Below are 14,693 nucleotides of genomic sequence, written 5' to 3'. Positions count from 1 at the left end.
GTAAATAGCCTCTCAGTCATCAAAATATATAATGATCTTTGCAACCAAGGAGGAAATTAGTAGCAGGTGAACGCTTATTTTTTAAATCATGTTGAGACCAAGCTGTTCTTTAACTTAAAGGAGATCTGGAAATAAAAATCCAATTTTACTCTTAGCCATCTGAATTGTGGGTTGTCAAGATCATAATTTTACATACTTATGCCACACATACTACTCAAATATTAACCTTGATGGCAATCTACTTTGTGATAAGCTGGATCTAACACTTGTGAACATACTTTAAAGCAGTTTTTCTAGTGGCATAAGACTTCTCTGATGACATAAAATTAACTGTTATCACACATGACACCAGGAATTTCTGCTTTAAATGTTCAATTTCTCTGCTTTACATATCTGTTCTACATAAATACAAAACATTATACAATGGTGACTGCAAAAAACCATCTTAATTATTTTGCTACCTGCCTACAGACTTTTGCAGTCAGAAAGGTTGCAATTACAAGACATGGCATTAACTTGAATAGGATCACAGCAGAGATATTTATGTCATGGTCCACATTATAATCTACATATTTACAAATCCTCTTTGGCTTTTCTAAGACATTGGTAGAAAAGTAAGCTGTCAGTACAGGTAAAAGTCTCTTCATCAGTGAAGGCACTCCCAAAAATATTAATGCCAGTGTTCAATGGCGTCCAAGTAATCAACAAATTATAATTGCCTTTAGGCTGTAAGATACAGGCAAAGCAACAGACAATAACCACCTTCTGATGCTAGGGATACTCTGGATACTACATGAGTATAAAAGTAGAAAGTCAATTAAAGTCTGCAACAACTAAGCTGTTGTCACGAAATTTTTCTCAATCATACTTAGAACTTGCCACATGGATTAATCATCAGTTCGAAGCAGCTGCAACACTATGTTCTATGCACTTCTGCTGCCATTTTAATTTTTAAAAAGCAAATAGAGAGGCTCTCTACAAAATCCAATGCCACAATAGCAACGACTGAACCAGAATCACAAAATTATTAACAGTTCACTAAATTATCTATTAACAACACATATCAAAAAGCTGCAGAAAAAAATTGTGTGCCTGAAATAATTGATCAGTGAATGAACAATAAAAAGATGTAAGGAGAGGAGATGTAGACAAACTACTTTGATTTTTGAAGAACCCATTTCCACACAATCAGAAAAATGGCAGAACATCACAGACAGTATCTTCATGACTTTTATTAGCAAAAAAAACCCCATGGAGAACCAAACTGAAATTAATGCTCCAAGAAAAAGAGAATGATGCTGGTACTATAAGGCCAGAGAGTACACTCACTTCTTAAAATGAATAAAACACATTAAAAACACCCCACAACATACATATATATATATATATATATATATATATATATAACTGTTTTTAATATATATATATGTATATGCACAGTAAAAAAGTGGTTTTGTGCAGGATGTATGTATCCTTTAAAAATCAGAAAACCAGCATGCAATGACTGAGCTAACAATGGAAACACCGAATACATAAAACAATTTTGTTCAGTGATACAAATATAGCTACTTCATCATCTCACTGGATGACAAGCTACATAACTGAATCCTAAATGCACATTAAAGAACTCCTACAACCAAAGGATAATGTTTCAAAGCAAAGGCCTAAGGCCAGATTTTACTACATCATTTTACATATCATTTGAGTGACTGTTTCTTAAGCTACCACAGTTTGCTGAACACATCTTTACCTTAGACTACAAAACAGATTATCAGAGGGTGATATACCACTCCAGTATTATTCAATGTTTGCATCAGTGACTCACTAATTTAGGACAAAAAACGAGATTTTAGTTATGTGAATAAATGCCAAGGATCAGCATCTCCTGTGTTCCCAAATAACTACATCAAATCCAGACAATGGAACATCTATAAATTTGGGGCTTGTGGGAACAATTATGTGTACCGAGCACCTAATAGAAAAAGACTGAAACAAAAATGAAGTTTTTTTTTTCCTCTAAAAAAACAAAACAGACAACTTAGAACAATTCTCTGTCAGATACCTGACCTTAAGCCTTCCTTGTCCTTTACCTACCAATATAAACAAAGTGAATTTTCAAAGATTATTCAAACTGGAACACGGAGAATGACTATAACTAAGGCAAAATACACAATACAGATCACAGATATAAGATCCCTGGTCCCAGAACAAGTACACCAAAAAAATCACAAAAAGTTTTTCATACCTGTGTGTTGAAGATATTTACACACATTTTTCAGATGCACAGAATGTGAAATTTGCTGTGTATTTCCAAATATGCACAGGAAAGTGTGGTGGCACAGGAAGCCCATACTGATCTTTAGTCATGTCCTGTCCAACTCACTTATTTGGAAAATGGGAATATTTGAACAATGTAGACACACACAAACATCCATACATACAGGCCATGCAACAGTATTTCCTCTCAGAAGAAATGTGTATCAAGACACAGCACTATCCCTTTTTTCAGAAAAGTATACAAAGTGAAAAGATGTGAGAAGCACCTGCAATAGTCCCATTCACTTTCTACTCACTGCCACAGTTCTTGGCAGGAATGAGGAGGAGAAGGTAAAAAACAAGCTTCATCAATTTCTGGTAACAAAGCTCTGGCAGGACAAACAGCTGGGCAGCTCCAGCAGCGAACCCAGGCTGACACACAAATGAAACCGTGGCTGAGCAAGCAAGCACAGAGCACCCCCAGAGGGCTGGAGCACCTCTCCTATGAGCACAGGCTGAGTAAGTTTGAGTTGCTCAATCCAGAGAATAGACATTTCCAGGGAGACATTACAGCAGCTTCAGTAAAGGGGCTACAAGAGAGCTGGAGAGGGACTACTGACAAGAACATGGAGTGATAGGACAAAGGGCAATAGCAAAAACAGGTACGTTTCAATTAGATGTTAGGAAGAAATTCTTGACTACGAGGGTGGTGAGGCACTGAAGACTTTGCCCAGAGAAGGTGGGGATGCCACATCCCTATCAGCCTTCAAGGTCAGGGCTTCAAGTAACCTCATGTAGTAGAAGGTATCCCTGCCTACGGGAACTAGATGATATTTAAGGTCCCTTTCAACCCAAACCCATTCCAGGATTGTATGGATAAGGCACTTTTCTTCCTAAGGCACCATTATGCACGAACAGGCCCTGATTTGCTGCAGATGGCTATACATCTGCCTGTTGATGTAAAGTGAATTGATTTCTTATTAAAGAAATTTAAAGATTTCTTTCTTAAAGCTTGTGTGCACAGCTTTTACTTTACCTATTAAACTGTAACTCAGCCTGTGAATGTTTCACTTTTACCCTTCTGATTCTCTCCCCTATTCCACAGTGAGGAGTGAGCAGGTAGCTATGGGGGGCTGAACTGCCTAGGAAGTACCAATAGCATCCAAATATGTAATACACTAACAGATAACCAATTCATTCTTCAGATTTCTGTTTTATTTAGTGCTTTCTGTTATCTCCTGGTAACATGAAAAAATCAACCAATGCATTTATCTTCAGCCAAAAAGAAAATTGTCACAGCTTTGTAATCCATGAAGTGACTAAGGTTAAAAAAATACTGCACTGTATAATATTCTGACTTATGTAGGTAGATTATATTCTATTATGAAGATATACTAAAGTCAAACAGTAACCTAAATCACATCCTAAGCTATATAGCAAACAATAGAAATTACTGTTAGAGCATTAATATGCAGTAAATCCTGAAATACTTTCTACTAAATGACTGGAACCACACTAAAACTTTATTAATGTATGCAAAAATATCACTTCTACAGAGAAACAGGTAGAACAAAACGCATAGCACATGAACACATACACACATATATACATCCACATATATGTGTGTATGTACATATATGTACACATATACACAAATATATACACACATATATTAAATGTGTCCATATATTTAAATGCTACACACAGAGATATATATACATGCATGCACACACACTAATTATGTACCTCTCCAAGGGCTTCATAGCGCTTTTGGTTCCACCTATGCAAATCTTCACGATAATTAAAAACAAATGGCTCCCCAGTTTTAATGTGTCTTAATTGCCCTTCTGTAAAAGAAACAAAATCATTAATATCCAGTTAATATCCTTCTTCATTAAAAGTAAGGCACACTCAACTGCTAAAAATTTAAACATAAGTCTATATCTAAAAATCAAGCTATTATGAATTCCTCCTCGTTTCTGGTTATAGGTTTTTTAACAGAAAACAAATGTAGCATAAAAAAATTGCACTTGCATTTATCATATATACCGCTAGATTAAGCTAAACAGAAATTATGACAGCGAAATTGCACACAGATATCAAATGCCAGAGTACTTCACAAAACATATTTACGTCTCAACTGCTATGAATTAACAGTGAAATGTAAACATTAGCAGTTAATATTTGATCTGCAGGTGATTGAATTGTAGCTACAAATCCTCTACTTCAAAACTAACTGCATTGTAAAGAAATGCAAATACATAAGGGGCTGGAAACTGGAAGTAAGGGAAAGATTTTTCTTCAAGCCTAACAACTTTCTAAGCCAATCAGAAAAGAACCATGTCCACAGTTAGGAAAAATATCTTAACTCCAACATGAAATCAGGTAAGACCTCCTAGATTTAGGGTACACTGAGATTACAACAGTAGAATAAAGCAGAATGCTTGTTTAGAGCAAAACCACATGCTACTTTTGCTCTCAACTTCCTGTAGTTGGCCTTGTTTATAGCCAAAGTTAACAGCAAATCTGACCACTTGTGAAGACACAGGCTGTGTTAAAACAATGATAATAATAAAATGGCAACCAGTAGAAAGCCAACTACAAGAACAAATATTTTACCAACAATGTTTCAGCCTATCAGACAAAACACAAGTGATGATCTCAGAGCATTAGAAAACTGCAGTATGTAAGTGAAACACTAAAAACAGTCATATGTGCAAGTAAACTTTGAATGCTGAAACAAAGGTTTCTCTGTAATGTTTCCTCTTGAATAGAAAAAAAACGCTTGGTTGATGTATTTACAGAACTTTTAAACTTTATTTCCTGATGCTCTAAATAAAACACTTAAGATCTGGTGTCTATAATAGTTATGCTTATCTGCTCATTTAACTTTTTTTCTAGACCTGCCTTACCTCATGTACTGGATACTATGGAAGTAGTTCTCCAGAGTTTCCTATCCCAATGTTGGGTTCAAGCATTCTCCTTCTCACATTTTTCATAATACCTTTACTTTCAGCTGCTCCTTCTCAGATACATACTCTTCAAATATGCCATTCAACAGCACATGAACTGGCTCTCACCACAAGTAACAAATATCTCCTATATTTTTCCTCTGACTTTGTGGAACCCCTGCCTTATTCAGATTTAAATAATCTAACAAGCTTCTGTACTTTTCCACCATAAAAACAAGCATGATTAAGACATAAAAATACACGACTAAACATTTGAATTAAATGTACAAAAGCAAAATGGTGACTTTTTTGCTTTGCTGACTCTTAGCATATGTAATAGGTTTTCCTCCATTCTAAAGAAATCACTCAGGCTGTGAGGTTTAGTAATGGAATATTCAGTAACATAATTCATTCCCCAAAATTCAAATTTCAGCCCTTTTTATCAGCCACATATGAACTATTAACTCTGAAGTCAGTAAGGAAGACAGTAGACACTGCGCAGATCTAAAAATAAGGAGCTGAAAAGTGACAGAGCTGAACTCCTTCCATCAAAGAAAGAGCATCACTTTCATGACACTTAGTCTCTAAGTACCTACCTGTGAAAGCCATCAGGGTATTAAAAAGCTAAGTGTTGCATAAATGACTATCATTTAAAGGAAAGCTCTTTTCTTTTTTCTCTTTAAAAGTGGAAGATGCAAAACAGGCAGATTTAGAAACTAAAGTTCCTCTGTTCACAGAGCAGGCACTGCAAAGAAGTAAAATCGTAAACATTCCCATTTGTTCTACAGGTTTTAAACAGTCTTGAAAGAGTCACTTCCTGCAGTCTGGTATTACGTTAGCTCAGAGGCTCATCTCTTACCTGCATTTTAAAATGCATGCACTGGAAATTATAAATACTAAGTCATTTAACACAGAGACTGAGCTAGCTGGAAGTACTTGCTTGCAGGCATCACACACTTGGCTGCAATGCAAAATTATGTTCCACACCAGAAGAGACAGTCTATCACATTGCTTATTCTTCGATCAACATACATAGGTGTTTTCCTGTTGGTATTAATGGAATAGCTGGGACAAATTATCATCTGAAAAACAACTTCTTCTATAGCCATAAAAATTAATCAGGAAATAAAACATTCCTTAAATGAATGACCAATCTTTAAATCGGATTTCAAATGCTACAGAAATTACTTTCAGAATTTTTGTATCAACACTTTTGTAACAGAAAACAGGAAGTCATAAAATAGGCCCAGTACAACTCCACAACATTGTATGAAATGAGGGATTTTTGTGATAATTGTATGAAATAAAAAACAGGTCTTAGATTTACAAGTCTATCAACACTGAAGTTTAAAATTTCAATCCTAACAGGAAAATATGAAATTTTAATAGGGACTTATAAGGTATAATTCAACTTCTGACAACCACTCAACATTATTCTACATATGGTTTTTACAAAGCACATATAACTTACTTTCATTAAAAATGTACTCAAATCCTTCCAAAGTATCAGGAAATTCAAGTGGTGGCTCATCTTTTTTCATTAGTTCATCCAAGTCTATTCTAGACAATAAATCTAAAAAAGTAAAAGAAAAAAATACATAATGCATGCTGTCTCTTTTATTTCCTTTGTAACACTAAAAAAAAGTGTTTGCTGATATTTGTAGATCTTACAGGCAGAAGAATATCCCAGTATTACTAAACACAGGACACTGTTATGGGAAATCCTGTTCAGATTTCAAAAGCTGGACGTCACTGCCTGTATACATATTCATTTATTTACTTATTTATTTATGTACCTATTTATTTCTATAGTAATCTAAAAATGTCCAGAGAAAGGGAAGTCACCAAAGACACAGCAATTTGTTTCAATGATTCATTACCTCAGTGTTAGAAAATAAGTCTCTGAGGTACGCACCATGGTTTCAACATAAAGTTCTCTAGCTTCAGTTTTAAATGATTGATAGTGTCTTGATTGCCTTCTTGAGGAGTTCAGATTATCTGAGCACATCATCTCACTGGCATTTACCAGATGTGTGAACACACCAGCCATCAGCCCCTCCTTTGATACCCAGACTGTTAGGTCTGAATCCTCCTCTCAACCACCCCCATTAATAGCTCTCAAGGTAGAGAAACTCCCATCCACTTTATAGCAAGCCATGGCATACACATGCTTTTCTGTGTATGTAGGCTACAGCCTACATACAGCCTACATACAGTCACTAATGCATGTACACTAAAATTAGCATAATCTACATTCTTTACCCTAGATTTAAGGATTTACATTTAACCAGAGGCAAACTTATGGGGACATCTTTACATCTGCATTTAACTACCAAACAATTACTGCATACACAGGTAATAGGGTACAATGATCTCTCCTCTCCTCATCTCCACACAATGCAGTGCACTACACTTCTAATACATTTTTTGATTATTAATTCAAAAAAAAATCAAGAAACAATTCAGCAGGATTTCACCAAAATACATTTTCCTACTTCTTTGTCAGATGAAATTGAAGACCACACAAACAGTCTGTTCAGCAGTGCTAAACTGACTTTGAACTATAATTATTTAATAAATCAAGATACTGTGTGTTACCAAGGAAATACATTAAATGTTCTAAGTATATGGATTTTTACCTTTATTATTATCCAGTACTGTAGCTCAAAAAAAAGAAGTCTGAAAATACTAATTTTCTTTAAGTTTCATTTGGCATTAACTATGCTTCCATCTTTGTAGTACTTAAACAATTATTTTTATATTCTGTACAACTATTTTTGCTTGGTCGTGTTGCCAGTAGGCTACCCACATTACCTAAGGTTAGGACTGACACATTCAACACTTTGAAATTTCTGCTGTTTAAAATGTACTGAAAATTATCTTCAACATTCTTGAGAGTTCCTTGACCTGCACTTCTACAACTCTTCAAGTTCACTTTACATTTATTCCAGCATTTACATTTATTCCAGATTGTTGCCAGCTCTGAGTGATTCCACTGGGCAAAGCTGGAGGACAAAAGCCATCTGGTATGGTTGCTGAAATTCAGCATCTTTCCAACAAGTACTATGGCTTCTCAGTATCTCTGTGGTATCTAAATGTCTATATAACACCACATACTGATTGGATGATTCTAAATCTGTCTTTCTCAGCCACAGCTCATTTTTACATCACATCTATTTAACAGCAAGTCCCAAGAAATTCAATTCATGCAAAAAATTATGTGATTGTTCTTGTGCACTGTCCTTTGGAAGTTCTGCAGAAGCTCCTTTGGTTCTCAACCAAATGATATAGAAAAATAAAAGAATTTTGTCAAAGAAGACTCCCACAACAGGATGTAAAAAATGTGTCCTTTCTTCCTTTGTACATTGACAAAATCAAGGCAGCAACAGTCTTTAGCACATCTTTCTCTCATTGGTGAAGAGACTCCAGTCACACTGCATCACTGGAATTTAATTTCACTTGAATTTCCATAGCATCTTACCATTATCTATTTTGAGATGTATTTACACAGAAGTGTCACTTACTATACAACAAAAAAAACCCAGTCTCCTGAGTATCAAGGACCATAAAATACAAAGTATATTATGCTTATTCACAATATGTACAGCTTGTCATGATTTACAGCTTTCATCAGCCACTAAGGAAAACTGCACCTGAGTTGAAACCACTGACACGTTCACTTTCTTCTTGTGCAACTTTTCAAATTAAATTTATCTAAAATGTCTTACAACTTTGGGATTCTTTCCAAATCTGCTCTACCATTCTTACCTAAGGTCTTGGACTTTCCAACTCAATTTGATAGTTCAACAGAGCTGAAAACTAAGTGATCTGCAAGAGACCTTCTCTAGCTAAATGGAAAATCACTCGATCACATCATTAACACTAATCCTTGAAGATAATCAAATTAATGCCATGTATAAAATTGGGAGTTTTACTTCCAAATCTGAACTATAGCTTTCTCAAAAGATACTAAATGGACAGAATTGGCACAAAGTCTTATAAAAGCACTACACAGGTTTTCAACAAATACTTCACACAAACTCAGCAGCAACTGAAGAAACACCATCTATCATCACATGTAACGGAACACTGCTTTCTAATAATGCTTTGATAGAAATCCAGGATGTACTCGAGTGGCAAGCTATGTTATTTTTTCTCCTTTGAAAGACAATTTAGAATACAACTGTGCAATGCAAGCATTTTAAATCAACGTATGGTTAACTAACTTGTAGATCTAACCAACTTCATATACTTCCAAAGTGAAAGCCACTACCAAAACATGCCACTTATGTAAAATATTTTTACTCCTAAGTCATTTAGCTCTGTGTATTTTTTAAAACATACAAAGGAAACTTTATAAAACCAATATGGATATCAATGTCCTGAAAGCCTCTTCCCTTTTAGCATTCTAGTCCAAGAGATTTTTAAAAGCTGTAATATGGTTGTATAACTATAAAACAAAAGCATCACACAAATTAAATCAAACCTTCTGAAAACTAAGAACAGAAAAGCCAGTCAATATCTAAAAGAACAATTATGAAAATTTTAAACTATGAATAGTTTATTCTGTTACTCCTTACCATATATCATTATGCTTTATACCATCTTATGAAAATACTGATAAATGGACACACCATAAGCATTAGCACAGGTGGACTAAGAGTCTCTTTTAGTATTGTAATTCCCAAGCTCTAACTCATAACTATACCATATTATTTTCCTTTCCTAAACAATAATTTCTGAAATGTCAATATATGTAAAAGAAAAGGCAAAAAAGACTCATACCCTTTAATGCAGTGGTCTTCTCTTTTTCATCTGGACCTCCTTGCTGGAGCTGAGCCATCGTTTACCCAAACTATCAACAAACTTTGAAATAATGAGGCAAATGTAGATTAATATTCAAAGGACAATCTGAAAAACAACAAGAGTTGGAAATTAATTAATTTACTGACTTCTCCTTCAACAGCTCTTGTCTGCTACTGTTTACACCACCAAAAAAAAAAAAATTCTGATTATTATAAGCTCAAAGTCTGACCAAGTTTGGTTAAAGATTCAAGTTCACAAGAATGAAAATACCTCTCCCTAATCCTAAAATACTTCTACCTAATCAAAACTACTTCTTTCATGATTCTAACGTAGCATCAGTAAACAGTAAGCCTTTTACAGAAGCGCAACACCTGCAAGTCCAAAACAGAAGATACAAGAAAAACAGAAGACAATCAACAGAACTTCCACAATCTTTATGGATTTTCTTCCTCGATTAACTCCACTTTGTTGTCATTACTACACTATATAGTTTTGGTTTAATAAAGGTCCATGAAGCACACAATTTTAAGCCACTGTGATTTCCACAATACATTACTGGTATTGAACTGTATTTGTATTGTAAAGGTATTAAAATATAAAGCTACATTTGTCCGGCTACAGAACAAATCTCAGTGTATTCAAGACAACACTTTACATACAAAATCTATTTCCAAATTTCTCCTTCTGCACAGAAGGCAAACCAGACATTCAAATCCACAAACTCTTTCATTTTGAGTCTGACACCAAGGGAGTGAACTACCAAATCACAACTGCTTCTTCCTTCTCAATAAAAAGACTTCAGTGCATTGTATTCTTATTCCCTTAATCTTTTTTTGGTTCTTTGTTTTATCTGTCAGTCATAACCAACTTGTTTTATTCTTCTCCCTCATGTACTTTATCATTAATGAGCTTCTATGAACTCTATTGTAACTTGTCAAAACAGTAACAGGATTCGCCAACCGTACTACTGGCTCCCTAACACTTAGACCTGCAAGAAAGAACCCCAAAATGATTAAGTAACAGTAGTTCATTCTATAGACAGCAGAAAAGAAAAATAAATTTAGCATAATAAAGACTACTTTTCTATTCTACATAGAGAAAACCTATTAAACATTTTCTTGTCTATTAAAGGAGTAATACAGCAATTTAAGGGGGTGTTAATTATTAACTAAGGAGAGGGTTTGAAGGATTGTTGTGATTTGGTCTTTTAAACCTGGGGGTCTAGGAAGTCCAATAATCGATTTTACGAGTTGGAACTATGGCAGACTTTGACACCTTCCTTTGGTAAAGGCTGTTCAGACAAAGCTGATGGGAAACAGCAACACACTTTACAAGAGTCCTTTAAAGACACAACTTCAAAGGAGTTGGAAAGGAAAGGTCTGTTCATACTGAGTACTTCATAAATTATGACATGTTTCAGTTAAAATGTGCATCTTTTGTCTAAACCTTTAGTCACCAATCATAACAAAAGCAATTACAAAAATAGCAGCAAAACCACTGAGATTTTTCTGTGCATTTTCTAGCCTATAATGTTGTCAATGTAAATATTAATAATTATTATTACAAATGTTGATTCCCACACATGGATGGTATTAAATGTTTTCCTCATATGCTTCCAAGCAGTCCATTGAAAAAAGACTACCAAATACAAAATCTTTTCCAACTTGTTTGTACATTTGCAGCACTATATTCTACATAGCAGTATATTCTAATAAATTCCAGCATATTCTAGTAAAGCATATAGAAAAGAAAGTAATTTCTGTTAAAATCATTCAAAGTGCTAAAAAATGACAATGATAGTGTTTTGTAATAGCCCAGATTAAAATTACTCTAGCCATATGAAATTGAGTGGTTCTCCCTATACAACATTTGAAAATTCATAATTTGGTACAAGTAAATTAATGCACTTACCAAAATACATACAGGTCCTCAAATATTTGTTCTTAGCTAAGGGAAGAAACATAAAATCTATATGAACAGATTTACCTTGGAAAACGAGACCCCGTCCCCTGATCAGATAAATCAATGCAGAGACTAGGAATCTTTGCCATTCTTGTCTCTGTCATAGATACCATTCTTCTTCCTTTATTGGATGAAAACCCTGCCCCTGAGTAGGTAACAGTTCAACTGCAAAGCTAAAAGCACCAAAATAAATAAATCTGAATTAAGCTTTGAGAGAGAGAATTTACAATTCTTTTTGACAAAGTAAAAAATTGTTTCAGCAGCCACTGGAGGCAGGATTTGATATCATAATGAGGATGGAACAAGTACACAGTACGTTATGCATTGTTTCTTTGAATACAGGATTTTTTTGAATCCCTCACTGATACTTGTTTAATTAACTAAGAGAAGAAATTACTTGAGAGAGTTGGATCTCTGTTTTTTGACAGAGAGGTGCCAAATCCACTACTGATGATACAAAAACAAACACTGGAAAATTATGAAATTCTGAGTGGTTTCACAGAGGCAAAGCAAGAGCTGTAGTTTATTCTAGGCACTAATTTCAAACTGCAGTTTATTCTAGGTATTAATTTCAAATCCCAGATCTTCAACTGCATATACTGACGACTTCACATAGTTCCTAAATGCCACCAAGTTTCTTGTAATAAATACAGACTTTAAATGCCTTATTGTTATTGCACTGCTATGCTTAGACATGTTATTCATACAATTACTTGGATGAGTCTTTTGAAAACACCTCTGTGGTTTTTTTAACTAGCTACACACAGCAAGCATAGTTCCTAAAGCACAAGTTACTATTTCACCTGAAGAAATAGTTACAGCAGATAAGTTTATGTATATTTACTTGCATGAAAATGTAGGTATTCTGATACAAAGTATCTTATACATATCCTGTGCCTCTAACTCCATCCCCAGCAACAATTAAAAATAATTTGACACAGAAATATTCTGGTTTCATGGTTTCACGTGAGCCAATGAGGCTGCATTTTCATTATATGCCTGCTTATGTAATTACAGAAACTAGTAGACTCAAAACAAATAGTCAATAAATTCATTTTTAAAAAACGCACACATAAGAGAACATACATGTATTTCATGTTCTTGGCCGTAAAGTGGTATTGGATGTTTGGACTACAGACCTTGTGATGGCATAACAGTCATATTTTTAAAATCAAACTAACACCATATGACACCACATCATATCCGTACACATGGCACACATACACAGGTTTCAACATACTTAAAATACTCTTCATTGTGCAAATGCAGACAGAAGTGTGACAAAAACCACAGTATGTGATTTTGCTAAATTAGAAATACCTGAAGCTAAGTCAATATTACAAATACTCCAAATAAAGGTTATAAATTACTGCAGTGTTAACAAGACAGAAATAAGAAGAAAACACACATGCATCTTCAAACAGCACAAGTCCTTCAGACTTAGCTGGACACAATATGAGGAGGAGTTACCAGAACACTTCTTTATACTGCACTCCTTAACTATATATTTTTATTAAAATAGAATGAGAGTCCTACTCTTTGTAAACTGACATCCCAAGCAAGCTAGGAACAAGTATTGGTCAGATCTGCATAATGTGGCTGATGACTGATTAAGACCCAGTTTTTCTTCAAAGAGATGACTGGGTGACAGTTTGCCTCGAGTCCCTCATCAGTATTGGCTCAATAAAGCAAAAAAATCCAATAATTTATCTTAGCAGTATATTCTCTCTAATTAGATTTTATCTTTTCCCACTTTTAGGGCACTACAGATGGCATCAGTAACAACTGCATCAATTAAGGCTGTACTTCACTTTTCCTCACTTAAAAGACCGTATTTTTAAGTGCTTATTGGTTTACCCAACTTCAGCTCTGAAAGGCTATTATTTCCAGTCTGCTCCAAACTGAACGGTTTTGAAAATGTCTGCCTCTAGTATAAGAAGGTTCAGAGACAGCATCTTGCACTCAGTTTTGATGATGTTAATGAGCAGCTACAGCATCTCCATGCTAAAGACAGCAATTCTATGTTAGAGATCAGAAATTTAGGATCAGAGAACCCGCTTAGTAGTATGTGCTTATTGCCATTAAATATCTTTAAAGCCTCTCTCGCTCTGCTGAAGTTAAAATGGCAGTTAAAATTTAAATTTAACTTTAAAGTTAAAATTTCTCATGCATTTAACACAGACTTACCAAGACTTACCAGAATATCAAGAAAATTTACCTAGCTGTCCAGAGCATGCACTACACCACTGCAAAAGGCAGAGAAAAGAAGCACAGGAAGGGATTAACAAACGCTAGAAGAGCAGATGTAACTACTTAGAATACAAAGAAACTGGCAACGATCCTAAAGTCCTGAATCTCAGTAGATCTGTGTACACTACCACATGGTGGTAGAACTTGCTGATAACATACATGACTGCAGTCTGCTCTGAAGTTTGATACAGTAGCACAGCAACCACCTTCCAGTTTTATTTACCCCTTAAGTTCAAACAACAGATGACTAGGAGCCACGTGCATTAACAGGATGTGTCAGCAACTCATTACACCAAGCAGAGTCAACCCAACTCCATACATTGAGATTTTAATGATTTTGGTTTAACTTCCTTGAAATGCTAAAAATTACCTTCATAAGCGTATCCATATTAACACAACCAAAAAACCATGTCAAAATGGTGAAAAGAGAAAGAGGCAGGACAACCTCAACATATCCTCTGTGATATT

The 14,693-nt window shown here is 34.8% G+C and overlaps 1 protein-coding gene across 7 annotated transcripts in view; it reads right to left on the bottom strand.

The window, feature by feature from the left end:
- FAM172A (family with sequence similarity 172 member A) overlaps positions 1 to 14,693 on the bottom strand; it is a 245,509-nt gene that overhangs the window by 214,517 nt on the left and 16,299 nt on the right. For 3 of the 7 annotated variants that reach the window (XM_041489473.1, XM_041489479.1, XM_041489480.1), the window contains exons 2-6: positions 14,173 to 14,221; positions 11,925 to 11,960; positions 9,993 to 10,118; positions 6,679 to 6,780; positions 4,003 to 4,103 (exon numbers count right to left, since the gene is read on the bottom strand). In XM_041489473.1, the coding sequence (XP_041345407.1) occupies positions 4,003 to 4,103; positions 6,679 to 6,780; positions 9,993 to 10,050 (261 nt within the window). In that variant the 5' untranslated portion in view covers positions 10,051 to 10,118; positions 11,925 to 11,960; positions 14,173 to 14,221. Of the gene's footprint in view, positions 1 to 4,002; positions 4,104 to 6,678; positions 6,781 to 9,992; positions 10,119 to 11,924; positions 11,961 to 14,162; positions 14,222 to 14,693 lie in introns of all 7 variants that reach the window. The other 4 variants (XM_041489475.1, XM_041489474.1, XM_041489477.1 and 1 more) reach the window with 4 other exon arrangements.

The sequence above is a fragment of the Pyrgilauda ruficollis genome, unplaced genomic scaffold (assembly GCF_017590135.1).
Source record: "Pyrgilauda ruficollis isolate IOZ18807 unplaced genomic scaffold, ASM1759013v1 scaffold94, whole genome shotgun sequence".
In the NCBI taxonomy this organism is placed as follows: Eukaryota; Metazoa; Chordata; class Aves; order Passeriformes; family Passeridae; genus Pyrgilauda; species Pyrgilauda ruficollis.
Note: the sequence above shows the minus strand (reverse complement) of the source record. Positions and strands in the feature narration are given on the sequence as shown.